At 40.6% G+C, this 26115-nt stretch overlaps 2 protein-coding genes across 14 annotated transcripts in view; both read left to right on the forward strand.

The window, feature by feature from the left end:
- Positions 1-1212, forward strand: part of myo3a (myosin IIIA) — a 71038-nt gene extending 69826 nt beyond the window's left edge. For 6 of the 13 annotated variants that reach the window (XM_062020967.1, XM_062020970.1, XM_062020975.1 and 3 more), the window contains one exon: positions 16-885. In XM_062020967.1, coding sequence (XP_061876951.1) covers positions 16-160 — 145 coding nt within the window. In that variant the 3' untranslated portion in view covers positions 161-885. Of the gene's footprint in view, positions 1-15; positions 888-915 lie in introns of those variants that run through there. The other 7 variants (XM_062020974.1, XM_062020977.1, XM_062020979.1 and 4 more) reach the window with 4 other exon arrangements.
- A 990-nt stretch (positions 1213-2202) lies between these two features.
- On the forward strand, positions 2203-19592 carry gad2 (glutamate decarboxylase 2). The gene is made up of 16 exons (XM_062020983.1): positions 2203-2845; positions 2980-3042; positions 3131-3277; positions 3681-3914; positions 5669-5759; positions 8043-8155; positions 8309-8424; positions 9277-9356; positions 9442-9496; positions 10997-11113; positions 12461-12525; positions 12608-12686; positions 12762-12911; positions 12984-13091; positions 15514-15603; positions 18860-19592. The coding sequence occupies exons 1-16, from the start codon at positions 2782-2784 to the stop codon at positions 19031-19033; spliced, it is 1746 nt and encodes a 581-aa protein (XP_061876967.1). The 5' UTR covers positions 2203-2781; the 3' UTR covers positions 19034-19592.
- The last annotated feature ends 6523 nt before the right edge of the window (positions 19593-26115 follow it).

A 26115-nucleotide genomic window follows, 5' to 3' on the forward strand; every position in this document is an offset into this window, starting at 1 on the left:
TTTTTCTCTTCCTAGCTTTGTTCTGTCAAACAGGCGCTGCGTTCCCAGAATTTCCTCTACGGAGAGTCGCTCCGAGGAGAACCCTCACGACTTCAGGCACTTGCTGAGGAAGACCTCCCAAAGACGGAGACTCATCAGGCAGTACCGAGCACAGGACTGAGTTTTTTAGGCAGGTTATGCTGACCAACAATACTTGACTGATCACAGCTTTGGCCCAAAATGTCGATGCTGTACTCAAACACAACATTTTAGATACTTGTGAATAAAATATAGGTTTTATTTCAAAACGCCTGTAAATAAGACAGTGCAGAAGATATTCTCCGTCAGGTTGTTGATATGCTTCCAAGCTCTAGACATGTTTTTAATGTTGAAAAGCTTTGTGTGCATCCTTACTCTATTTATAAATATTACAAATACAAAAAACACAGATATGTCTACTCATTCAAGACTAACATAGGGTACATTACACTGTGAAGACGCTGCCTTTTCATAAGTGTTTTTGGCGAGGTGTGAATATTGAATAGCGAAAAGAGAAAACAAAAGCGGCCCTGGTTGTATGCCTTGGGGTGCTTCACATGCTTGCATTATTGAATGATAAAACCGTGAAAGGAAAAAACGACTGCTGCCGTTTTGAGTATTTTCTGGTGTATTATGGCTGTACGGTACCCAATGGTTAGCACATGAGCAAGGTTGAGGGTTTGAATTGTCGTTTGCCTAATTCAGGGGTTCTTAACCTTTGTGATTTGGGGCCCAACATTTCCATTAGATGGGACCAAGGCCCACTCTAATATTAACACTGAATTAGTAATTTTACTCTTGATTTTAATGGTATTCAATAATTGCAGTATACCTAACCTACTTGCAGTTTATAACCTTCGAATTAGATCATGATTCGCTTTTATTCTTTATTTGCAGCGTCAAGTCACGCCGGTGACACTCTTGGCTTCCGTCTGCTCCAACGTTTCACCTTCTCTTTGTGCTCGCTTTTATAACCAGTAGTTCATCCTCCGTATGTTCAGCTTCAAAAATACAAGCTTTTGAATTCTTCTTGTCCAGAAAATAGTCGTTTTCGTCGTCTGTTAACATGTCTGCCGTGATGAGAACACACATGTCTGTTGCCGGAAGTCGGAAGTTTGTTGTTATGGGAACGGAAATAAATGCACCCAGGCAATGCTTAAATTGACCAAAATACGGTAAATATTGTACATAGTACATATTGTTATGAATGTGTCTGTTACATTATATATATGTTTATATATATATATATATATATATATATATATATATATATATATATATATATATATATATATATATACACACCGGTATGTATATACAGGTATACTTGCAGCATGTACATAACAGGTTGATGGAGGGTTTTGAAGTTGTTTAGAAGGCTACAATGCTCTCATTAGCCGCATCTTGCAAGTGTTTATCTTTAGAACCCTAAAACAAAAAGATGTGTGTTCTTGTCTCTCACAATGATTGTGAATGATAGGCAAAATTCCAAAAAAGTCAATTTCCCCTTTAAGAAACATCTCTGACTTTAGCTCCAGAAGAATTATGTTTGTTTGAGATTGTACTGCCACAAGCAGTGGAAAAGTGTATTACAACTGAGTACTGCTGCAGCGCATATGGACCACAGCTGAGAAACATATTTTTCACTGCCCAACAATGGGTTAAACACTGGCCTAAATAGAGACTTGAAATTGGCAATAGGTGTGAATGTGTTATTTTGTCCTACCTTTTTCACCTGAGGGCTGCAGATGGAAAAATTAAAGGATGCAGGGGGCATTTTGGTATTCATCACTTTTAAAACCAGTACAACAGATTTTTTTTAAAGAAAAACAGATTGCATGTCAGCTTTATTGGCATCAACATTTTAACTTTTTCTTGTTACAATAGTGTACACCTGTTTGCTCCTATTGCTTATTCCACTCTATTAATTTTTGTTCCAGTGCGCCATGGCCCATTAAAAAATTAGCGGCGGGCCACAAATGGCCCCCGGGGTGCACTTTGGACACCCCTGATTTTTTGCTCTGATTGACTTGTGACCAGTCCAGAGTTTCACCCCCAAGTATTTGCTAGCATAGGCTCCAGCTCATCTGTGACTTTAATGGGGACAAGCTGTATAGAAATTGCGTAAGTGGCTCTATCGTGTCATTTATCCACAGTGAGTAAACCAGGTAAATAGTAGCACATACTTTTTGGAGTAACAAGCTGTGACACTGCAGAGAGCCTCGATCCTCTCTCTCCCTCTCATCCTCCAGCACCGGAAGGAGGGGCGGGGGCAGCCTCTGCATACAGCCGCCCTATGTGACGCCCTCCCCGGGCAGACGTCTTAGTTGGCATTCGGCGTGTGTTTGGAGGGTAAAGAAGTGGAGCAGTGGCGTGCGTGTGAGGAGTCACGACGCAGCTCGTCATGACCCACAAGTGAATCACGATTATGGAATTTGTTTCTTTTTTTTGGTAGCGATGACGTGAAATGCAGTTTGGATGTAATCGCTAGTCTGATTTGCCCCTCGCTCACTTTTTACTGCTTGCTTTTAGGATGTAAAACAAAAAAACATCTTGCACTTTATTTGATTTTTGAGGGGATTTGCCAAAGAAAAGGTGATCGTTCTCGCTGCTGAGGAGGAGGACGCTGCGGCTCTCTTCTTATTGTGCAACCTCTTTTTTTGAATGCTGATGATTTTTGGTGGAGGTGTCTTTACCTCGCGTGGATGTGCACGCGTGCACTGACGCAGAGCACCACGCCACATTTGGACGAGGCGGCACTGGATGGCGTCCCCAGGCTTCTGGTCCCTCGGTGGGGACAATCCGGGCAGCCAGAGCCCCAACACGCGTGAGTACTTCTCGTGTATTCATCACCTTAATATTTCATCATTTTCCCTTCTAATTGCATGACTTTTTTGTGCGGTATTTTTTAATAAGTTGCTTTGTGCACCTGAAAACAAGCCGTCCTCCTGTCTCTTGCAGCCCGGGCTTGGTGCCAGGCAGCGGCCCAGAAACTGTCTGGAGGGCTCGGATCAAAATTATGTGGTATGTTGGTTTTTTTTCGTTTTTCACTTTTTTTTAATTTTATTTTACGTGCATTTTATTCATTGTTGCGTTGCATGGCGTCCCTAAGCGCTGCTGAACGTCGGGGAGGTGGAGAAAGCTGCAGCGGAGCCCGACGCCAAGCAGCCCCTGCAGACGGCGACGGGAGAATGCGGCTGCAACAAAACCTGCAACTGCACCAAAGCTCCTGTGGTCTTCTCCGACCTCTATTCAACAGGTACAAAAAAAGACACTCAAACATGCTAAACATTTTTATTTTTGCAATAAATAAATGGCCTTTTTCAGAATGTTCAGTAAAGCAACTATTAGCCACTAATAACCGTAATTGAGGCCTTTTTGAGTGCATTTGTGATAGTAGACTATGAACCTGTTACATGTGTAATTATGCAATCGAGATTCCTTGCTAAGTCATTGCATGTTCACTTTTAAATTGTATTTAAAACAAAACAAAATAACATGTATTGATGTTGGGTGTGCACATGCATGCTACAGTTAGGGGTCACCTTGATTTTTGGTGCAGTAAAAAAATAACTAGCACAAATTCACATTAAAATAATAAAAAACAGTATGCACGCTTATTTTTCGTTTATTACAATCTCAACACAATTTTTGTCCGCCAGACCTTCTTCCAGCCATGGACGGCGACGCCAAGACCATGACCTTCCTGCAGGAGGTGGTGGACATCCTGCTGGCCTACATCGTGGAGTCATTCGACCGCGACACCAAAGTGATCGACTTCCATTACCCCAACGAGCTGCTGCAGATGAACAACTGGGAGCTGCAGCATGAGCCCACCTCGCTGGACGACATCTTGATCAGCTGCCGTGCCACCCTCAAGTACGCCATCAAGACAGGTGAGAGGCGAGCGGAGGGGTGGGAGACAGGTGGACGGTCTCAGTGAAGGCCTGCATGCTTAAATTTAAATGGTCATATTGAATTGACAAATACTTTTTTTAAATGCATGTGTTTTGCACAAAGACTACACATAAAAGTCAACGGAACTGCTGTTTAAAAAAAAATCAATTTCTATCTGTGTTGAAAATAAAATGCCTGGATACACTTGGGTGCACCTCCCTCCCCCATGCATGTCGGCCTCCAGTGCAGATCAGATGAGAAATGTGTCAGAGGCCCAATCTCTTGCAAAATAAAAACAATGTTTTGGTATTTTATGTCAAGATTTTCCCTAAGTGCACCTGGCTTGTAATAATGCACGCCTGCTGAAACAAATTAAACGAATACAACAAATGTTTTACTGCTTCATCAACAGCCATGATTTAAAATGTCACTCTAAAATGTTTGTTACTTTTTTTAATGTCCATCATTCCTATTTCTATATGCATTTTACAAACAGTAGTTTAATTATTTGCACCATTTAACTAGTTCAAATCAACAAATCTACACATTTAACAACAGTATATTTTAAAGGGTCCTTTTTGGGCAATATGTAAATATTTAAAAAAAGTAAGGCCAGAGTTGTGTGCCGTGTGGTGCGCCCTACCAAATTGTAACCACCACATCAAAAATGTAGATGGGACAGTTCTACATGGACATGGTGTAATCATTCAAATTTGATTTGATTGAAAATGTTCCTCTAATTTACCGCTTCATCATGACAAAGTGATCAAGATTTGAAATTAATATACATCTACAGGCATTTCACACATGTGGCAAACTGAGGGCCAGGCACACAACGGCTAAATTAGAAATGTCATTACATTCATTATTTAAGGTGAAAGTAAGCACATTTAGTAATAATATAGGGAACATTAGACTATAAAATATTGCTGTGTTTGCTTTTCTAATGATTCATTTCAGGAAACAAATTGTATTGCATAAAAGGAGAGGCAGGCCCCATGTTGTCTCTCATTCTCTTTTCACCAAATTGTAACCACAGCAAACACAAAAATATGGAACGGTTTTGTATTGTCTAAAAAAAAAATTAATATATCAAAATTATAGTCATGATTTAAAATGTTTCAGCTAGAATGTAAAAGATTTTCTTCCTTTTTATTGCCATACATGTTATTTACAAAGTCTTTAATCATAGTTAATTTCTACCAATTTAACCTGGTGAAAATACCAACACATTCTGTAATAATTTAGGGTACACTGAACTGTAAAATATAGCGTTTATCCTTTTTATAGTGTCTCTTTTAATTTTTTGTTTCAAAGAATATGGGAAAATTAAAAGGGAAAAAAACTTGTTCTCAATGTGTGCATTTAGCAATGCTCCTCGTGTAATTTTAATCACAACAAACACTATTACTAGAAGTAAAATGATTGATTTTAAATGTCCCCTGAATTTACTGTATCATCCCTTCTAAAATAGGCATGCTTTAAACACTCACACTGAGAATTTACTGTTTAATTTGTTGGAAATAATACATATTCAGCTGTAATATCTGGAACACTATTTGCCTTATAAAGTGTCTTTTTTTATGCATTGTATAAACATTAAATGGAGGGGGGGAAAATGTGGCTTAAGCTGTGGGCCTTGTGGCGCTCCTAATACTTAAAAAAACAGAATTGTAACACCACAAAATATGTGTCTATCATTATTAAAATGTAACATTATTGATTCAAAATGTTCCTACCGTGTCTCCCTCAGCCCACCCGAGGTACTTCAACCAGCTCTCCACAGGGTTAGACATGGTCGGTCTGGCTGCTGACTGGCTGACGTCCACCGCCAACACCAACATGTACGTGACCGCTGTTCAGCACCATTCTTCTAGACTCCCTTCATCCTCCTATCCATTCACGGCCCAGTCTGCACGTGCTGATAGTGTCTCTCTGCACAGACATCCCCCGCCAAGTGGGGAGGGGGAGAAAAAAAAATAGTAAATTGGCCCCCTTTACTCCACCCGTCTCCTTTTTCTATTTTCTGCACCCGCTCCCTCCCTCTTAGCATCCCCATGGGAACAAGAGAGGGACAAATTAGCTGTGAAATTAAATCCAGCAGCTCCATTTATAGTGTCTGTTTTGGTGCTGATAAATCCTGCCAGTTGTCAAACGGTGACTTTATAAAACTATAATTGGTGGTACGTATGTGTACATAGGTGGGAATGTACGGTTTTCTTAGGAGCAATTTAAAGAAAATGTCATTTCTCATTGCAGCAAAAGAAAAACATGGTACAACATTACACATTTTTTTAAAATGTTTTTTAATAACAACTTATCAATATAATGCTTTTTTATTTTTTTCCATTATATTATTAACCCCCAGGATTGAGTTTGCATCATATACCAGATAATACATACAGGGGAAAATAAGTTAATGTACACATTGATTAATAACAAATAATATCAACACACCAGTGCTTTCCATACATAATTTTTTGTGGTGGCTCGCCTGCACAAATAGATTTAGACAAATGTGGCACTACCTGTTTGCCCTCGCTCATAAACACTTCGTGTCTGTGTAGGTTTTTATTACTACTCCGTACAGTAGGGGGCTTTGTAACACGCCTCATACTCACCAGCATGGTCTGCCAGAGGATAAAAAGACATAGCAACAACTATATCTAGCGAGTATATTCTTTGTCTTGATTGTTTTCTTCAAAACAGCCACTGTCAAAAAATATTGTTGTGTTTTTTTGTTGATTTGAACATGAAAGCGCATATCGCTCTTTTCGGTGAGCAGTGCGCCCCAAACACACAAAGGAACAACATACTACTTTTAAAGTTTTTCTTTTAGTTTTTTTCCCCTCTCTCACAGCAAAGTAAAAAGGTAAATGCACATATGTCATGGTCAATTATGCAAATTAGATTACAACCAATAAGGGTGCTGAAAAAGATTAATTCACATCTGAATTGCAGTTCTCACTTATTCTGATTCAAAATCAATTCATAATTTGCAAAAATAGATTAGAAAAATTAAATTAAAAATGTGATTTTTAAGAATCATTTTTTGAAAGACATTATTTTAGGCCATCTCTGGCTATACCTGCTGAGCATACACCTCAACAGCCCAGAGGAGCGTGTCTTGTAACCTGTTTTGAAAAGGTTTTATATTTTTTTAATAATAAATAATTAATGAGGGAATCTTTGGCCATCTCACAATTTTATTTGATTCAGATTCTTGGAGTTAGGATACGATTCTCAATTCAACACAATATTAATTGGTATATAAATTATAATAAAACCTTTTTTAATACAGGTTACGAAAGCTCCTCTTAGCTGCTGACATACAACTCATATGCGCAGAATAGGCTTAAAAATTCCAAAATCAAAGAATGTTAATCTAATAAAAGAAAATAAAGCAACGCCAACTCAATCCCCGTTTTACAATACGTAAAATTGAATTTTTAAAAGTAATTGAGAAGACACATTGTACAAGGAAACACACAAATCAATAAAAGCAACATTATCAATAATATTAATGATTTATTTTTAATCCAAAAACTGATTGTTAAAAAATTGCAGGAAAATGTAAAAAAAAAATATATATATATTTATATATGTATGTATGTATGTATAATTTTTTTAATCGGTTCTCGTAAATTATAAATCGATTGAAGATCGAAATTAGAAGACATCGAGATTTGGATGTGAATAGATTTTTTAAAGCACCCCTACTATTGCAAGTATCAGTTTGGATCGAGAATCGTGATGAATCGAGAACTGATTCCTAACGTAATTGTCGCCCGAGAATCCAAATTAAATTAAATCGTGAGTTGCAAGATGGGTTTCGCTAATGACCAGCCACCACATAATGCAGTCCTGTGGTAAAAACTGTACAAAAACCTGCATGTTATGCGGGAGGGAATGAAATGTCTTTATAAAGATAACAATGCTGAGATAGCGTTTGATATTGCAGTATCATAGCTGTTTAAAATGTTTTGGTTACATTTAGTGACACCTACAGCATATATACAGTACACAAAGTGCTTAAGTACAGTAGAGCCACAATAACAAACATATTGCATGATTCGCTTTTATTCTTTATTTTGTCTAACCTGCTGCCTTGTGACGTCACCGCACAGGTTCACCTACGAGGTGGCGCCAGTGTTTGTGCTGCTGGAGTACGTCACGCTGAAGAAGATGAGGGAGATTGTTGGCTGGCAGGACGGCCGCGGAGACGGCATCTTCTCCCCTGGTAATGTCGACATGCTGCTCACGTCACCCGCGCTCGCGACTTAGCAAGCCGCTAATTTGCATATAGATGAGCCCCCAAAATAGAACATTCCTTCAAAACGCCCCCGGCTTTAAATTTCTTTCTGATCACGGTGCTGCCAAATGTGTCCCCCAGGTGGTGCTATTTCCAACATGTACGCTATGCTGTTGGCCCGCTTCAAGATGTTCCCAGAAGTCAAAGAGAAAGGGATGTCATCTGTTCCTAGGCTGGTGGCCTTCACCTCCGAACATGTACGGCGCTATTTTATACGCTCCATCCATCCATCCATTTTCTACCACTTATGCGAGTTTGGGTCGCGGGGGCAGCAGCCTAAGCAGAGAAGCCCAGACTTCCCTCTCCCCAGCCACTTCTTGCAGCTCCTCCCGAGGCGTTCCCAGGCCAACGTGTCCTGGGTCTTCCTCGTGGCCTCCTACCGGTCGGACGTGCCTTAAACACCTCCCCAGGGAGGCGTCCAGGTGGCATCCTGACCAGATGACTGAGCTTCTCACCCTATCTCTAAGGGGCTCCGCCACCCGACAGAGGAAACTCATTCCGGCCGCTTGTACCCGTGATCTTGTCTTTTGGTCGTAACCCAAAGCTGACCATAGGTGAGGATAGGAACGTAGATCGACCTGTAAACTGAGAGCTTTGCCTTTCGGCTCAGCTCCTTCTTTTCGACAACGGATCGATACAGCGTCCGCATTACTGAAGACGCCGCATCGATCCGCCTGTCGATCTCATGATCCACTTTCCCTCACTCGTGAACAAGACTCTGAGATACTTGAACTCCTCCACAACCCGGAGATGGCACTCCACCTTTTCCCGGGTGAGAACCATGGACCCGGACTTTGAGGTGCTAATTCTCATCCCAGTCACTTCACACTCGGCTGCGAACGATCCAGTGAGAGCTGAAGATCCTGGCCAGATGAAGCCACCAGGACCACATCTGCAAAAAGCAGATTTTATATACTCAAATATATACACTCAGGAATACCACCAATCTCATGATATAGTTGTGTTTATCATACCCACTCATGTTTCCAAGCATGTCTACCGGATATAAATGCACGCACAGTTTACTTACACATTCTGGAACCTTGCAGAGTCATTTTTCCATCAAGAAAGGAGCAGCAGCTCTTGGTATCGGCACAGAGAGCGTCATCTGCATCAAGGTCGATGAAAGGTATTCACAAATGTACACCTGCACAATCAAATGAGCAAGAACAGCAATTCCACCGGATTGAGTGTAATTATTTCTCCCGCATCAGTGGCAAGATGATCCCTGCTGACCTGGAGAGGAGGATACTGGAGGCCAAACAAAAGGTGCTAATATCGTCGACATCATGGGTGTCCAAAGTGCGGCACGGGGGCCATTTTTGACCCGCAGCTAATTTTTTAGTAGCCATCTGCATATTACAGAAATACAATTGGTATATTTATGTTCAGTGGTGCCTCAGTTATTGCCAGTAATCCATTCCAAAAGGTCAAAGACCGAATTATATGAACACCGAAGTAGTTTTTCCCGAAAAATGTAAATCCAATTAGTCTGTTCCAGACACCCAAAAGTATTAACACAACTGCAGTTTTACATGCAGAAAACAATGTGAAATACATATAAATTTACCTCTCATTGAAGAATCTTGATTCACTACGGGTTCCTTTGTGAATTAAGTAGTGTTTCACACCTTATTTATCAAAGTGCTGGCACTCGCAACCTTTTTTTGGCCCCATGGTGCATTATTTTGCAGTCACCAACACGAGAGATTCTTTTTGGGCACTCTATTACATGTATTGTTTCGCGGGCAAACGGACGGAATAGTTTATTAGTCACAATGTTTGGCTGTACTGTAACCATGTACAGTACGTAAGAAAACAAATACCAACAATTAGCTCGGTTGGTAGAGCGGCCGTGCCAGCAACTTGAGGGTTCCAGGTTCGATCCCCGCTTCTGCCATCCTAGTCACTGCCGTTGTGTCCTTGGGCATGACACTTTACCCACCTGCTCCCAGTGCCACCCACACTGGTTTAAATGTAACTTAGATATTGGGTTTCACTATGTAAAGCGCTTTGAGTCACTAGAGAAAAAGCACTATATAAATATAATTCACTTCACTTCAACAACATAAAGTTAAGACGTCAACATTTTCATCAACTGGCTTGGCATATATCGACCTAAACTGGAATGGTTTTAGCGTAGGGAAGAATATCAAAATTGCTGTCAGCATTCTGTCGTTTTTTCCGGTGGATAACGTTTGGACACCCCTGACCACTCCTGTTCACCTGATTTTACGCGGCCCTCGGTTTACGATGTTTTGTGGTTACGACACACTCCAAAAAATTATTTTAAAATATAGTTTCCACCTAACTACAGAACTACAACCAAATGTCGCAAAATGCTCAGAAAATGTAATCAGTACTGCTTGACCGATCTAAAGCAAATTTTAAAAAATTATATTACCTTTTTAATTTTGTTTATGTAATAATTTTATTATTGTATTTTACATGTACATTGCTTGTATATAAAATCAGGCCGGCTCCTGGCATAAAAACTATGCGTTTGTTTAGGGACACAACCACTAGGGGGACACATGATCTGCCTCTGTTTATATTTATCAATTATTAGTGACATTTGAAGCCTTGGAGGGTTCCATTTATTAGAAATGTCTAAAATCAAACTCTCGTATTAAAGACCGAAATGGGTCCAAAAGGCCTAAAGCTTGAGGCCTAAAATAAACTTGTCTTTCGAATGAAACGCCTAGAAACCGAGGACCTCCTTTGTCATGACACCCTCTGAAAACTCACTTTAATTGATCCTCCATGCAGGGTTTCGTGCCGTTTTTTGTGAGCGCTACGGCCGGCACCACGGTGTACGGCGCCTTCGACCCTCTCATCGCCATTTCGGACATTTGCAAAAAGTACAACGTCTGGATGCACGTGGATGTAAGTCGACTTTAATGCACCGCTTTCAGCGGAAATAAAGAGCTCACCATTTTGAGTTTGACAAATGTATAAAGTGTTTTGCTTTGACCCACTTTTGAGCTCACCATCTCTTCACACACACATACACACTCTCACACACACACACACTCACACACCCCAGAGGAGAAAATGTGAGCGCAGGCTGTAAATCATCCACTCTCATGACACGGCCATTATTGACCCCCTTAATATTCTCTGCCTGCTGAAGTCTGAATGATTTAGTCCTGACAGCAACGCCTCAATTAAGACACAAATGGCTTTTTACGTCTATGGACTCGTATGTTACATGAACTGGCCTTCGCTTTATTAAGTGTTGCCATTATTCATGTATTAAATGTAAACAAATGTGCATGATTTCTTAAGGTTAAACATTTTCATTTTTAGAATGATAAAAACAGGCTAAATGTCGTGTTTTCAACGCATGCTGTCGGCCATGTTTTGTAATTATTTTTTTTTAAATTGTTAGCCGCTTTATAAAATGTCAAAAAAATATATGAAAAATATCAAAATGCCCTCCGCACTTGCCTTTTTTTTTTTTTTTAAAGTAAGTAGCTATTAATGGAAAATATTTGGAAATCCCTCTTCTGACACCAACATCAACCTAAACCTCAACAGAACTGAAAATTATGCTGAAATACAAAAATATCGGCATAAAAAAAAATCTAAAGTGTTTCAGCGCAGGATGTTTTCCCCTCTAATTTACTAGGATTTGCTCCAAAATGTTAGCCAAGGTTTTGCCTTTGTTCCCACTATTTGTGCTTCTTCGTTGACATTCTGTTTGCTTTGTTGATGTATTTAATTTTTTTAACTAAAGAAAGTGAACATTAAAAAAAAAAACGATTTCAAGAAAATTAATATGAGAAGATTTAAATTCTCACCACTTTGACTTGAGTTGAGATTTTAGATGGGCTTTTTTTTTTTTCAAACACCATATTGTTGGGCTCGATTCCGGCTTTGCAGCACTTTGTGTACGTATTTGCTAGAAATTAAGTGTTATTGTAAGACTAAGCTGTTGTTTATTGTCCCACTTCTGACACCAAAGTGGCGATCTTAAGCCAGTAAGAGATGGTCAGAGACACTTCAGCTCGTCTAGTTTTCAAATTCTTGATTGGGTATTGTTTGTCCAAGTAAAGTGTCAAAGCTGTTATAAAATGTATTTATATCATATCGATTCCACAATTTTCCTTAAAATAGTGTGTTTTCATGGTTTAAATAAACTTTATTTCAGGCTACATTCTATCACTTATTTTGGTGGATTAAGAATGTGCCTTTTTTATGTGACGACCATGTGACTGTTTTTCCCGTCAGGGTGCATGGGGAGGAAGTCTGCTCATGTCCCGGAGACACAGGTGGAAGTTGGATGGCGTTGAGAGGCAAGTGGCGCAAATAAGACTAATGTGGCTAATTGTCAAAGCTAACAACCACTTACAGTAATGATTGTTGTTGTCTCTCCAGGGCCAATTCAGTGACTTGGAACCCACACAAGATGATGTCCGTCCCCCTGCAGTGTTCTGCCCTGCTGGTGCGAGAGGAGGTGAGTTCTTTTGACCTTGCTTTATACTCACTATTTTTTCGTATGGAACTCTAAAGAAGCTCTCCTCTGCTGCAGGGTCTGATGCAGAACTGCAACCAGATGCACGCCTGCTACCTGTTCCAGCAGGACAAGCACTACGACCTGTCTTACGACACCGGAGACAAAGCGCTGCAGTGCGGACGCCATGTTGACATCTTCAAGCTGTGGCTCATGTGGAGGGCCAAGGTAAGCACCGCTGGCTCGCTCGTAGCTCGATGCATTATAGGACGTAACGGGTGCCACTCTTGGCCTCTGCAGGGTACCATCGGGTTTGAGGCTCAGATTGACAAGTGTCTGGAGCTGTCCGAGTATCTGTACAACAAGATTAAGGACAGGGAAGGATACGAGATGGTGTTTGACGGCAAAGTAGGTCCACATCTTTTTGTTGTTATGGTACAGAACACCGCTCACATTTTTTTAGATCACTTTTTTATTTCTTTATTGTAACAACACCTGAAATCTCAACATGGGTTAAAATATATTTTTTTGATTCATTTTATTTAATATTTCACTTTGTTTACAATTCAATTAATTAAAAACATTGACATTAACAGTTGTCTTTAGGCAATTGTTTTGATTACCTCCACAAAATGGCAGTGGTAGTTGTATTGTTGTTTACAATCAACTGAACCATTAGCGCTATTTATTAATTAATTTCGTTCAAAATTCTGGTAAAATAACTATTTTCCCTTGCCTTACTTTCTTATGCACTCGAAATTATTTTCTACGTAATATTTGTTCTTTAGTACATAATCAACAGTAAGTATTTGCAATTAACGCCCGCCCTTTTTTTCTAATTTACTCTACCGGTACTTTTAATTTGCAATTTAATCCCTGCTGTAAAAGAAAAGTAGGCCCCTCTGGTGGATGTACTGAGCATTGCTGGCTTCAATGCAGTGGTCCTAAAGACCCGAAGGCCACGGCATGTCTCGCTCTTGCCGCCAGTGTAATGTGCTGCTATTATCGTTTAATGAATGCATAATTGCTCATATGCATATGAATAGCAACGGTGTCAGAAATATGCTCCAGCGAACACAAGGAAAACAAAAGCGTGCACAGATATGACAGGATATTAGGCTCTCAAAGATGCCTGTGGACACCCGCCAGCTCTTTAACACTTTAGGTTCTGTTTTTAAAATAGATTTTGTACATTTGCTAAAAATACAAAGCCAAAAAGAATCCTGTCCACTAACAGTTCCACTCCAGTCCTGTAGGTGGACTACTGTGCGGGGTGGAAGGGGTCTACTTTTTTTTCGGTCATTGCGCCACTAATGTGTGAACCTTGTATTTTTTAATGTGCACTGTATGTAGGAATACCACATTATGTTGCCATATAGTACAAATATTTACAAAGAGATAAACTGATTTAACTGATATGATGAAAACAATATCTAGAAATGCAGTCGTCCCTTGCCACATCGTGCTTAAGTATTGCAGTTTCACCACATAGCAAATTTTATTTTTATTTTTTAAAATATATTCTGCAACATTTTTGCCCTAAATTAAACATTTTCAAGCATACAAATGGCAACATTAACAAAAAATACCAGTAGTATTGGCCACTAGAGGAGACCAAACCAATCAGAGCGCACTGTTCAGTATTGTGGCCACTGATTGGCTCAGCCTCAAGCAGCATTGCTATATTCGATCAAAACTGTGTAAAAGTGACTAAAGGGTGTTATTTCATGTCTAGAAGACACTCATAACATTAAAAATGTATTTAGAAGGCCTTAAACAGTTTTTTTCCTTTGCTCTAGCTATGAAAATATTCAATTTAGAATAGTTGTTTCCTACGTTGCAGAAAATGGATGAATTGTGGTCATGTTTGGAGCCAATTAACAGCAATAAATGAGGGTTTGCATCTAATTTGATGTACCTAAATAAGGGGAATATTTTACAATATTCCAGACCATACAAAAATAATTAATATTTACAATAATATTAATTATCATTACTAGGGATGTCCGATAATGGCTTTTTGCCGATATCCGATATTCCGATAATGTCCAACTCTTTAATTACCGATATCAACCGATACCGATATCAACCGATATATGCAGTCGTGGAATTAACACATTATTATGCCTAATTTGGACAACCAGGTATGGTGAAGATAAGGTACTTTTTAAAAAAATTAGTAAAATAAGATAAATAAATTAAAAACATTTTCTTGAATAAAAAATAAAGTACAACAATATAAAAACAGTTACATAGAAACTAGTAATGAATGAAAATTAGTCAAATTAACAGTTAAAGGTTAGTACTATTAGTGGACCAGCAGCACGCACAATCATGTGTGCTTACGGACTGTATCCCTTGCAGACTGTATTGATATATATTGATATATAATGTAGGAACCAGAATATTAATAACAGAAAGAAACAACCCTTTTGTGTGAATGAGTGTAAATGGGGGAGGGAGGTTTTTTGGGTTGGTGCACTAATTGTAAGTGTATCTTGTGTTTTTTATGTTGATTTAATAAAAAAAAACACAAAAAAAACCGGTACCGATAATAAAAAAACCGATACCGATAATTTCCGATATTACATTTTAACGCATATATCGGCCGATAATATCGGCATGCCGATATTATCAGACATCTCTAATCATTACCTTACTAATAATAAATACATACAATGTCATTAATTTAATTGTATTTTATTTTAACTAATGATTTCACACAATAAAATTGGCAAAATATAAAAGACAATGACCAGTTTAGTTTTAAATCAACAAAACAAAATAATACATCATTTGTCTATTGTGCCACCTTTTGTGTTCCCTGTAGCCTCAGCACACCAACGTCTGCTTCTGGTACCTTCCACCGGGGATACGCTACATGGAGGATAAAGAGGAGAAGCAGAAACGCTTGCACAAGGTAAACACCCCCGAGACCCAAAATTCCCAGTCGGCTAATTGTAAATAAAACTCTTCAAAATGTGTTCATGTAAAGGTCAAAGTGTGAGGGGAGTTAAATTAGCGGTGATCATCCTGCGCTAAGACACGGCTAATTGACAATTAACACAAACAGATGGTACTCCCTTCCCTTCAAAAGTATCACCTTTGTCACACGTACATCATAAGCTCATTTTTCAATATGGCAATAAGACACAATATGTTCTCCAATTCACAAACTTAATTGGTTCTTGAACATGGTTCTTAAATCAAATAGTTTGTACAGTGAAGCAGAGTTGAAGACATGAATATTTGGTTCAAGCCACGATAAAAGTCCCTATTTTAGAGAATGCACACTTTGAAGACACTATAACAGGGGTGGGCAATTAACTTTTACCGGGGGCCGCATGAGTAACCCGAGCACTGCTGGAGGGCCACATCGACAATATTTCAATTAAATTTTGCTCAATATTTTTTTGTATATATACCGTAAGATAAATAATAGTAATAATAATAATTAATAATAATAGTAATACTTCAACATAGTGTGTGTAACAGCATTCCATGACTAATATAAATAAATTAACATTAATAATAAATGACAGTAAAATAAGCACACGTATGACTGAGGAGTCATGGTGTAACTTTGTGTGGTGTTTGAGTTGTCCGACTTTTTGTGTGGCCATAAACGCACCAGTGGTTTAGTGCTATGCGTGTTGGTGACAGATGACAAGTTGGTTTTGGCCTGGTTTGTACGGCAGAAAATTACTAGTTTTTCGAGATAGAAGTGTTTTACTCATGTTTTTGGTGTGGTTATGTCCGAATATAAACAGTTTTGCTCAATAAAGTGATCGATATAATTCCTGTCCTCGAAGCATCTCGATAGACGTTACAATAATTGAACGGTGTTCAATTGAACGGTATTGACGAACACCGTTAGGGCCGCTTGTTGTCACTGTCACTCAGAGTTGCATTGCAAAATTACATAGAATAAATATGTTTATTTTGTTTAGAATTCAGATGGGATTTGATTTGGTGCGCGGCATATATTTGCTGCGCGCAGCAGACGCTTGAGCAGTGCGCAATTGCGCAGGCACGCACCTTCGAGGGAACGTTGCTTTGCAGTCCATGTCTTGTTGGAAACACGCCATTCTTCATCAACTTTTCTCTTTTTAGCGTCTCGGGTGTAAACCGTGCATCACTTGTCGCTGCATGTGCACCTTCACTCGCAGGTTACACACGGACACACGCCCATAAATAATACTTTTCAAAATAAAAGCAGCACAGTTGTATTGCGCGCACGACATAGATGTTTTTTCAACTTTATTTTGTAATTAATGATTTCAGCTGTTCACATTCACTCACAATCACGCACACGCATACGTTCACACGGAAGTAATACAAGTAATGATTTTCAAAACAAAAGCAGCACCGTTGTATTGCACACTCGACATAGATACTTTTTAAAATTTATTTTGTAATTTATAATTGGCCTCACGCGGGCCGGACAGGGACGGACAAAGGGCCGGATGCGGCCCGCGGGCCGCAGAATGCCCAGGTCTGCACTATAATGTGTCAATATCAAACATAACAAGGGGGTCATGGATCAATAGTCTCTCTATTATTAAAACAACACAACAACTCAACTGTCAACTCACACACACACACACACAAGTCTCTTTGGTGCTCTGAAAAATGAAACAACCATGTTGTTACAATAATAATAACAATAAAAAAAGTGAAATCCTTTTTATTTTGCTGTCAGTTCATGGCAGACACAGGGCGGAGAAGGGAGGGAGCAGGAAGGAGGGGCAGTGTGTGTGGGTACCCTCGCCTCTCTTAGTTTATGTTAACAGGGAACCCCTCCTTAATTTCCAGGTTGGTTTGTCGGCTTTTGTACCCTTATTAAATAAGCATAATAGACAAAACTTGGTGAATGGTGAGAAAAGAAACCAATACCGAGTATTGTACTGCATTAACAGGATGTGACATAGGGGGCTCTGGCCCTCAAAAATGGCAGCGCTCCGTGTGTACTGTACTGCACAGGAAGTGATGTCCCTAAAGTGGCCACGCCCTAAGGCAGTGGTCTCCAAACTACGGCCCCTTGGGCCGAATACGGCCCACCAGCGTCCAAAATCCGGCCCGCGGGAAGTCAAGTTTTTTTTTTAATTGTCTGACCGCTTTTATGTTAGCTACCTCTCTTTGTTTATAATGTCTATTTTCTGCTGGATCTACTCTCTATTTTATGCTGCCCCTTTTTTTGGTTGCAGCTTTTACATATACTGTAGTATTGTACATCAGGGGTGTCCAACTCATTTGAGCTCAGGGGCCACATGGAGGGATAAATCTGTGCACACGCAGGCCAGACTATTAAAATCATCGCATTGAAACTAAAAAATAAAGACAACTTCAGATTATTTTCTTTGTCTTACTTTGGCCAAAAATAGAACAAACACATTCTGAAAATATGACAATAAAGGTAGAGAAAAAAAATACCCGGCAAGGAGGTTGAGGTGGGCGGGGTTGAGGTTGTGTTTATGTTGTGTTACGGTGATCCTGGATGTTCTCCCGAAATGTGTTTGTCATTCTTGTTTGGTGTGGGTTCACAGTGTGGCGCATATTTGTAACGGTGTTAAAGTTGTTTATACGACCACCCTCAGTGTGACCTGTATGGCTGTTGACCAAGTATGCATGGCATTCACTTGTGTGTGTGAAAAGTCGTAGATATTATGTGACTGGGCCGGCACGCAAAGGCAGTGCCTTTAAGGTACGTCTCCCTACGTCCGTGTACACAGCGGCGTTTTAAAAAGTCATACATTTTACTTTTTGAAACCGATACCAATAATTTTCGATAGTACATTTTAAAGCATATGTACACACACACACACACACACACACACACACACACACACACACACACAGCCCGGCCCCCGGCCAAAGTTTTTTAACCCAATGCGGCCCCCGAATCAAAAAGTTTGGAGACCCCTGCCCTAAGGCTTCCAGCGGAACACAAAATGAATGAATGAAACGTTTGTACACCAAAGACATGGTTCGCACACAGAGGCACTTTTGGCTCAATCTAAAAGTTTGTAAATCAAAAGTTTGCAAATAGAGGGGTAATTAAATCTAAGTACAATGTTAAAATAATTTAATGAAAATATTATGATGAAGGAAACAATAACTTGGACATCACCGTGGACCATCATGCCGTCGGTTTTCCCCCTGGTGTGTGCCTGCAGGTGGCGCCAGTCATCAAAGCCCGCATGATGGAGTACGGCACCACCATGGTCAGCTACCAGCCGCAGGGGGACAAGGTCAACTTCTTCCGCATGGTCATCTCCAATCCGGCCGCCACCTTTGAGGACATCGACTTTCTTATCGAGGAGATCGAGCGCCTGGGCCAAGATCTATAAGACTCCATCTGAACGACTTGTTTGTGGTGAATGTAATTGGTAAACTTCCTTGATTCCTCCAAATGAATCTATTTAAGAGTATATTTGTGATATATATATATCTATATATTATGTATTGTAGCTTTGCTGTGGACTGGGCGCGTCCAAAGCTTTGTAAAAGTGCTTCTGTGCGCCTCTTTGCTAGTGTAGTCTGACCCAGAGACATATGATAAGTGCTGTAACGTTCGCTGTACTTTTGTGTGTACTTACGTGCAATAAGTCCACCACCAGCTTTTTATTTTCCAATCATTCCTCGTTTTTGAGTGCCAAAGTGGCACTGTTCTCACGTTCCTATTTTTTGGAGGGGGAACAGCGCTTTGCCGGCCTTACCTCAGCGTAATCAAACTGCCTTTAGCTAATTTGCTACCGCTAACTTACAGCTAGCTACCACAAACAAACATGGCCGACATCAATACACGTACTTGAATTAGGAAGAGCGTGAATCCTGGAAAAAGAGCTCAGCACAATTTCAGTCAATTGTTGGGGGAAGTGTTCCAGAACCAAAAAAACAAAAACAAAACACTTCCTGTTACGTAACTCTGTTTGCGAAAGTGGGCCCACAGTTGGCTTGAACGCGAATGTATGAATCACACAATAGGACTTTTGCACAAAAATTGCTGTAAAACTATCCCTTTTAGCGCTAAGCACAATTGGAGGGAACTCTCCGTGGCAGTGGCTCTACAATTTGCCGCTCCACGACCCAAAAAAACCACACTTCCTGTTCTGTAAATGACCCAGCCTGTTTGCTAATGTCGACCCACAACTCTAGGAGGTTGCTATACTGTACTTGATAGTGGATATTTTGCTAGCATTAGCAAACAAAGCTAATAATAACGCATTAGTATTGTTTTCCACTTGTATAAATAGGACTTATAGTCATTTGTCTGTCTGCTATTCCCATGTGGAATATATTGTCTGCATATAATCCCACTTCAGATTTATCTACATGAACAAAAATTACTTCAATTTTGGCCAATTTGTGGTATTTTTTTCGTGTTGAATTGTTGATGGAAGTGTAATCCTCTTAACTGTGTTTATCCACTTGGGGCTACGTTGTGGTTGTCTACCACTTTTTTTTTTTTTAAACCACAATCTGTAATTGACATAATCCTCCCAAAGCAATATGGGTCCAATCATTACAAAGCACAACAAGCTCCACAATCACTCTTGGTGTAAATAGTATATGTACTGTATATAAGACGTATAACAAGAGACTATTTGTGAGGTATATAAGTTATATTTTCTAGTCTAAGTCTCGTTTGTCCTCTTATTACTTCGTGAGGGTGTCCCAACTTGCTTCTTGTACTTTTTGGGGGGAGTGGTGGGGACAGAAGTATGTGTGTGTGTGCGCGTGTCTTTTCCGTGAGTGTCTCGTGAACGTGCGGCGGCCATGTTGGGCCCCTCGGAAGCACTGTTGTGGTGACAGTGGTGTGTTTGTGTAACTGTGCTGCCTTAGTGTTGTCTACGGTTCTCTCTCTCTCTCTCTCGTGCACTTTAGCACACGTGAACCGATGATGTGCAACGTCCAACACGTGTCCCCTAAACTGGGCTGTGCTCCAACTTGAATGTGCAATCACTCGTTCTTCTCTACTTTTCAAGCAGCTCCGTTGCGACGAGGTAGTCCGATCCGACACATGCAACATCCGCGGTGTCGGCGCCAAATGTCCTGCTCGTTCGTGGCGTCGCTTCCTGCTGCCCGTTGCACGTGCATGCACCGCCTTGCCTGCCCCGCTTATGTGATGTGCAGCCTCCTAATGTATATTTAACAGTATATATCCATGTCTATGTATCTATATATTTCTATATACAGTATATACATCGTGGTGTGGCTTTGTAAGTAGCTTTGTATAGCCTCGTATAGCGCCGGCCTTTACGTGCTTCCTGTTGACGTCTCTCTGTGCAGCCTGCATGCTGACCTCGCCTCGTGACCTCTCGCGCTTCACGCTCTGTCTTCTTCTTCTTCTTCTTCTTCTTCTTCTGCCGCCTGCCTATCGCCGCCCTAAGTGTCATATATATTCTCGCTGCATGTTCTAACCGCTCTTTCGCCGTATTTAACCTTCTTCTCTCTTTCGCTGCCGCCTGCGACGACCTCCCGGCTAACCAACTGCCAATGCTACGTTTGTGCGCCCGACTACGCCATGTTGACTTGTGTCGGAGCGGAGTTTTACTGTCACTGAATTGAACCCTCAGTTGCTCATTTATCGGAACTAATCCCAATCATTTACACTAGACGTGGTTTAAAGTCCTGCTCTGTATTCTGCTAAGTGATTTTTGTGTGTTACATCTAAATAAATATTGTAAGTAATTTAACCCTTTTTGGTTGCTTTTTTTGCCCTTATATCTGTTACATCTTACATAAAGTACTTGAGTGTTCTTATGTAATTACATTTGGAACAGTGAAGTACACTAGTGTTTTATTTTTAGCTCTATTTTTGAGGTGATATAAGCTTCATCCAGCCTCTGAGGTCACGGTATAAGTACCGTGACCTCAGAGTTACACATTAAATAGTGCGATAAAGCACAAGAAACAGCATAAGTATGTATAGTAAATTATAGTAATTACTTTACGTTGTCTATTCTTGCATTTATTTCAAATGTAGTAGTAATCTCCTATGCAGTGAATGTTTTTGATCACGTCCGATTTGCAAGTAAAAAACAATTGTTTCAATTAAAAAAACGATTTGTAAGTAAAAAAAAAAAAAATGTGTTTCATTTAAAACGATTTGCAAGTTAAAAAAAATATTTTCTGCAATTAAATTATCCCCAAGTTTTAAAAAAAATGTTCTGCAAGTAAATGATAAGCAAGCTAAAAAAAAAATTATTCACATGTAAAAATAATGTTCTATTAAAAATCAATTAAGTAAAAAATTTCTGTGTTTAGAATGATTCACATTAAAAAAAAAAAGGTTCTGCGTGTAAAAAAAACAATTTGCATGTAAAAAATAATTTTTTCAGTTAAAAAAAAATTGAGTAAAAAGTTCTTCAATCTAAAATCGATTCATAAGATAAAACCATTTTAGCAAGTAAAAAAAATTATTCACAAGTAAAAAATAAAATAAAAAATTCTGCAAATAAACAATTAGTAAGTAAAGCAATTTGCTACATGTGAAAAAACGATTTGCAAGTATAAGACATTTTTGCAAATAAAAAAATCGATTTGCAATGAATTTTTTTTTTTCTGCAAGTAAAAACATTTATTCCATTAAAAAAAAAACAGTGGGCAAGTATAAAAACAATTTTTTTTAAGTTAAAACTATTGGCAGTAAAATTCCTCCCTGTGCGATCCACACACTTGCACTCAGAGCACCGTAATGCGCACTCTACGACGACAGGTGGTGCTGCTGAGTCCGTTTAAGGCTGTCAGAAAAGGTTATTTTGTCCTGTCTCGGTCTTCCCAGCTGACTACAACAGCATAGCAACATAACAGGGAGGCAATAATAAATAACATTGCACCATTAAAACGAGGGGTTAATAAAATAAATGGCACTATGTGAGCTGGGCCATTCGGCTACTGAAGCTAGCTCTTAGGACGTGGAACTTCACCTTGCTGGGGGGAAGGAGCCTGAGCTGGTGCCCGAGGTGGAGAAGTTCCGGCTGGATCTTGTTGGACTCACTTCGACGCACAGCAAGGGTTCTGAAACCAGTCTTCTCGATGAGGGCTGGACTCTCTTCTACTCTGGTATTGCAAACAGTGAGAGGCGATGAGCGGGGGTGGCAATGCTTACTCAGGGCCTGTACGCTGGAGTTTTAGCCCAAGAAACTTGAAACAGCTTCCCTCCACCTCCGGGTGGGAGGACGGATCCTGACTGCTGTTTGTGTTTACGTACCAAACAGCAGTACAGAGTACTTACCCTTTTTGGATTCAATAGAGGGAGTACTGGAGAGTGCTCCCCCAAGAGATTTCCTTGTTTTACTGGGTCACTTCAACGCTCATATTGGCAACGACAGTGAAACCTGGAGAGGCGTGAATGGGGGAATTGGCCGCCCGGATCTGAACCCGACTAGTGTTTTGTTATTGGATTTTGGACCATTATTTAAAACGAACGCCATGTTCATACTGTACATAAGGGTGCCCATATGAGCACTTGGCACCAGGACACCCGAGGCCGCAGTTCGATTGTCAACATGGTGGTTGTGTAATCGGATTCGCAGTCTCATGTTTTGGACACATGGGTGAAGAGAGGGGCGGAGCTTTTCACCGATCACCACCTGGTGGTAAGTTGGCTCCGATGGTGGGGGAGGATGCAGGTCAGACCCAGCAGGCCCAAACGTATTGTGAGGGTCTCCAGTAAAAGTCTGACAGAGTCTCCCATCAGAGAGAGTTTCAATTCCCACCTCCGGAAGAACTTTGTACATGTCACGAGGGCGTTTTTTGGGCATTAAGTCTGAGTGGACCATGTTCCGGCCCTGTATTCTAGAGGTGGCCGATCAGAGCTGTGGCCGCAAGGTGGTTGGTGCCTGCCGTGGCGGTAACCTCAGAACCCGCTGGTGGACACCAGCGATGAAGAATGCAATCAAGCTAAAGTAGTCGTATCTGGTCCTTTTGGCTACTGGGACTCCGAAAGCAGCGGAAAGGTACCGACAGGCCAAGCAGTAGGCGGCTTTGGCGGTCGCAGAGGCAAAAACTCAGAAATTGGAGGAGTTTGGGAAAGCTATGGAAAAGTACTTCCGCATGGCTTTGAAGCAATTTTGGACCACCATGCACTGCCTCAGGAGGGCGAAGCAGTGCACTGTCAACACTGTTTGGTGGGGATGGTGTTCTGCTGACCTCGACTCAGGATGTTCTGGATCGGTGGAGGGAATACTTTGAAGACCTCCTTAATCCCACCTACATGTCAGTGCCTGGGGACTCTATGGTGGGCTCTTCTATTTCTGGGTCTAAGGTTGCCGAGGTAGTTAAAAAGCTCCTCTGTGGCAGGGCCCCGGGGGTGGATGAGAGCCGCCCAGTGTTCCTCAAGGCTCTGGATGCTGTGGGGCTTCCCTGGTTGACAAGGCTGCAGCTTTGCATGGACATCCGGGCCGGTGCGTCTGGATCAGCAGACCGGGGTGGTGGTTCCTCTCTTTAAGAAGGGGAACCGGAAAGTGTTTTCTTGACTATCGTATCGTATCACACTCCTCAGCCTTCCTGGTAAGGTCAATTCAGGTGTACTGGACGGATGCTACACCGGAAAGTCGAACATTGGATTCAGGAGGAACAGTGTGGTTTTTGTCCCGGTTATGGAACTGTGGACCAGTTCTGTACTTTTTGGCAGGATCCTCGAGGGTGCTTGGGAGTTTGGCCAACCAGTCTAAATGTGCTTTGTGGACTTGGAGAAGGCATTTGGCCATGTGCCTCGGGAAGTCCTGTGGGGAGTAGAGGAGTTCAAGTACCTCAGAGTTTTGTTCATGAATGAGGGAAGAGTGGATTGTGAGATCAACAGGCGAATTGGTGTGGCGTCTGCAGTGATGCCGACCCTGCATCAATCCGTTGTGGTAAGCTGAGCCGAAAGGTAAAGCTCTCAATTTACTGGTTGATCTATGTCCCTATCCTCACCTATGGTCGTTAGCTTTGGGTTGTGACCGAAAGGACAGTATCCCGGGTACAAGCAGCCGAAATTAGTTTCCTGCGTCGGGTGGCGGGGCCCCTTAGAGAGAGGGTGAGAAGTTCTGTCATTCGAGGGCCACTCAAAGTAAAGTCACTGTTCCTCCACATTGAGAGGAGCCTGATGAGGTGGTTCGGGCATCTGGTCAGGATATCCCCCTTGTATGCCTCCCTTGGGAGGTGCTTAGGGCACGTCAGACTTTTAGGAGGCCACGGGGAAGACCCAGGACACGTTGGGGGGACTATGTCTCCCAGCTGGCCTGGTAACGCCACAGGATCCCCCGGGAGGAGCTGGACAAAGTGGCTGGAGAGAGGGAAGTCTGGGCTTCTCTGCTTAAGTTGCTTCCCCCACGACCCAACCTCTGATAAGTGGAAAAAGAGGGATGGATAGTGTTAACCTACAGGTTGAGCTTGTTCCCCCTACCTTCTGTCCACCATTTTACTCCCCACCCTGCTTCTTTATTTTTGACGGACGTCACCAAGTGCAAATAACAGGAGCTCTGACAGCCTTAAATTGACTCAGCAGCACCACCTGTTGTAGAGTGCAAATTACGGGTTCTCTGAGTCCATGTGTATGGATTGAACAGTGTGGAATATTACTGCCAAAAGTTTTAACTTAAAAAAAGGTTTTTACACTTGAAAATCGTTTTTTACTTGCAGAAAATTATTTTACTTGTGAATCGTTTTTTTAATTGAAAAAAATTGTTTTTACTTGCGAATCATTGGGCGCGATTAAAAACATTTTTTGTGTGTTTGTGGAGTTTTTTCGGTTATTTCACTCCATAAACCCTTAATAGTCAAGACAGCTGTAAATAATGCTACTGAATTGATAATACAAGGCACAAACAATAGTGAATTTATTTTAAAAAAAATAAGCCTAAACAATTAGGACGTGTTTGTCTCCCTCTGGTGGTTGCTACAATAATGACACAAACACTGTCGGTGCTGCTGATTCTGGGTATTTACAAGAAATGGGTCTTGGTAGGGAGCCGGATCTTTAAGAGTTGTTCGCTTATTATAGTTTTTAAAGTTGTTTTTTTTATGTCCATTAAACAATCAATGTTAGTTGTTATAGGATAAAATGTTGATCCGAATAATTAAACAAATGTTATACTGTTAGTGGGAATTACTGTATTGTGAAATATTGGCTATCTTTTGTTATTTTTTATTTGGAATTTTCGCTCGCTTAACAACTCTGAACAAGTGCATTTTAACAATAGCAAAAATAATACGAAAAAAAATGTACTTAACGGTATGTATAAATACAAGTAAAATAGAAATTAAGACATAATAAAAATGTGAAACAACAGCTTGAACTACTTTATATATGTCATAAAATATAAGTAAATAGAAAAAAACATATTTATGTATATATATATTGTAAAAATAAAATAAAAATCCAAATGATGCAATTTTCCCTTTGACTAATTGCCAGTCAAGTGGGCAATTGCTTGTATTCCGT

Source organism: Entelurus aequoreus, linkage group LG15 (genome assembly GCF_033978785.1).
Source record: "Entelurus aequoreus isolate RoL-2023_Sb linkage group LG15, RoL_Eaeq_v1.1, whole genome shotgun sequence".
In the NCBI taxonomy this organism is placed as follows: domain Eukaryota; kingdom Metazoa; phylum Chordata; class Actinopteri; order Syngnathiformes; family Syngnathidae; genus Entelurus; species Entelurus aequoreus.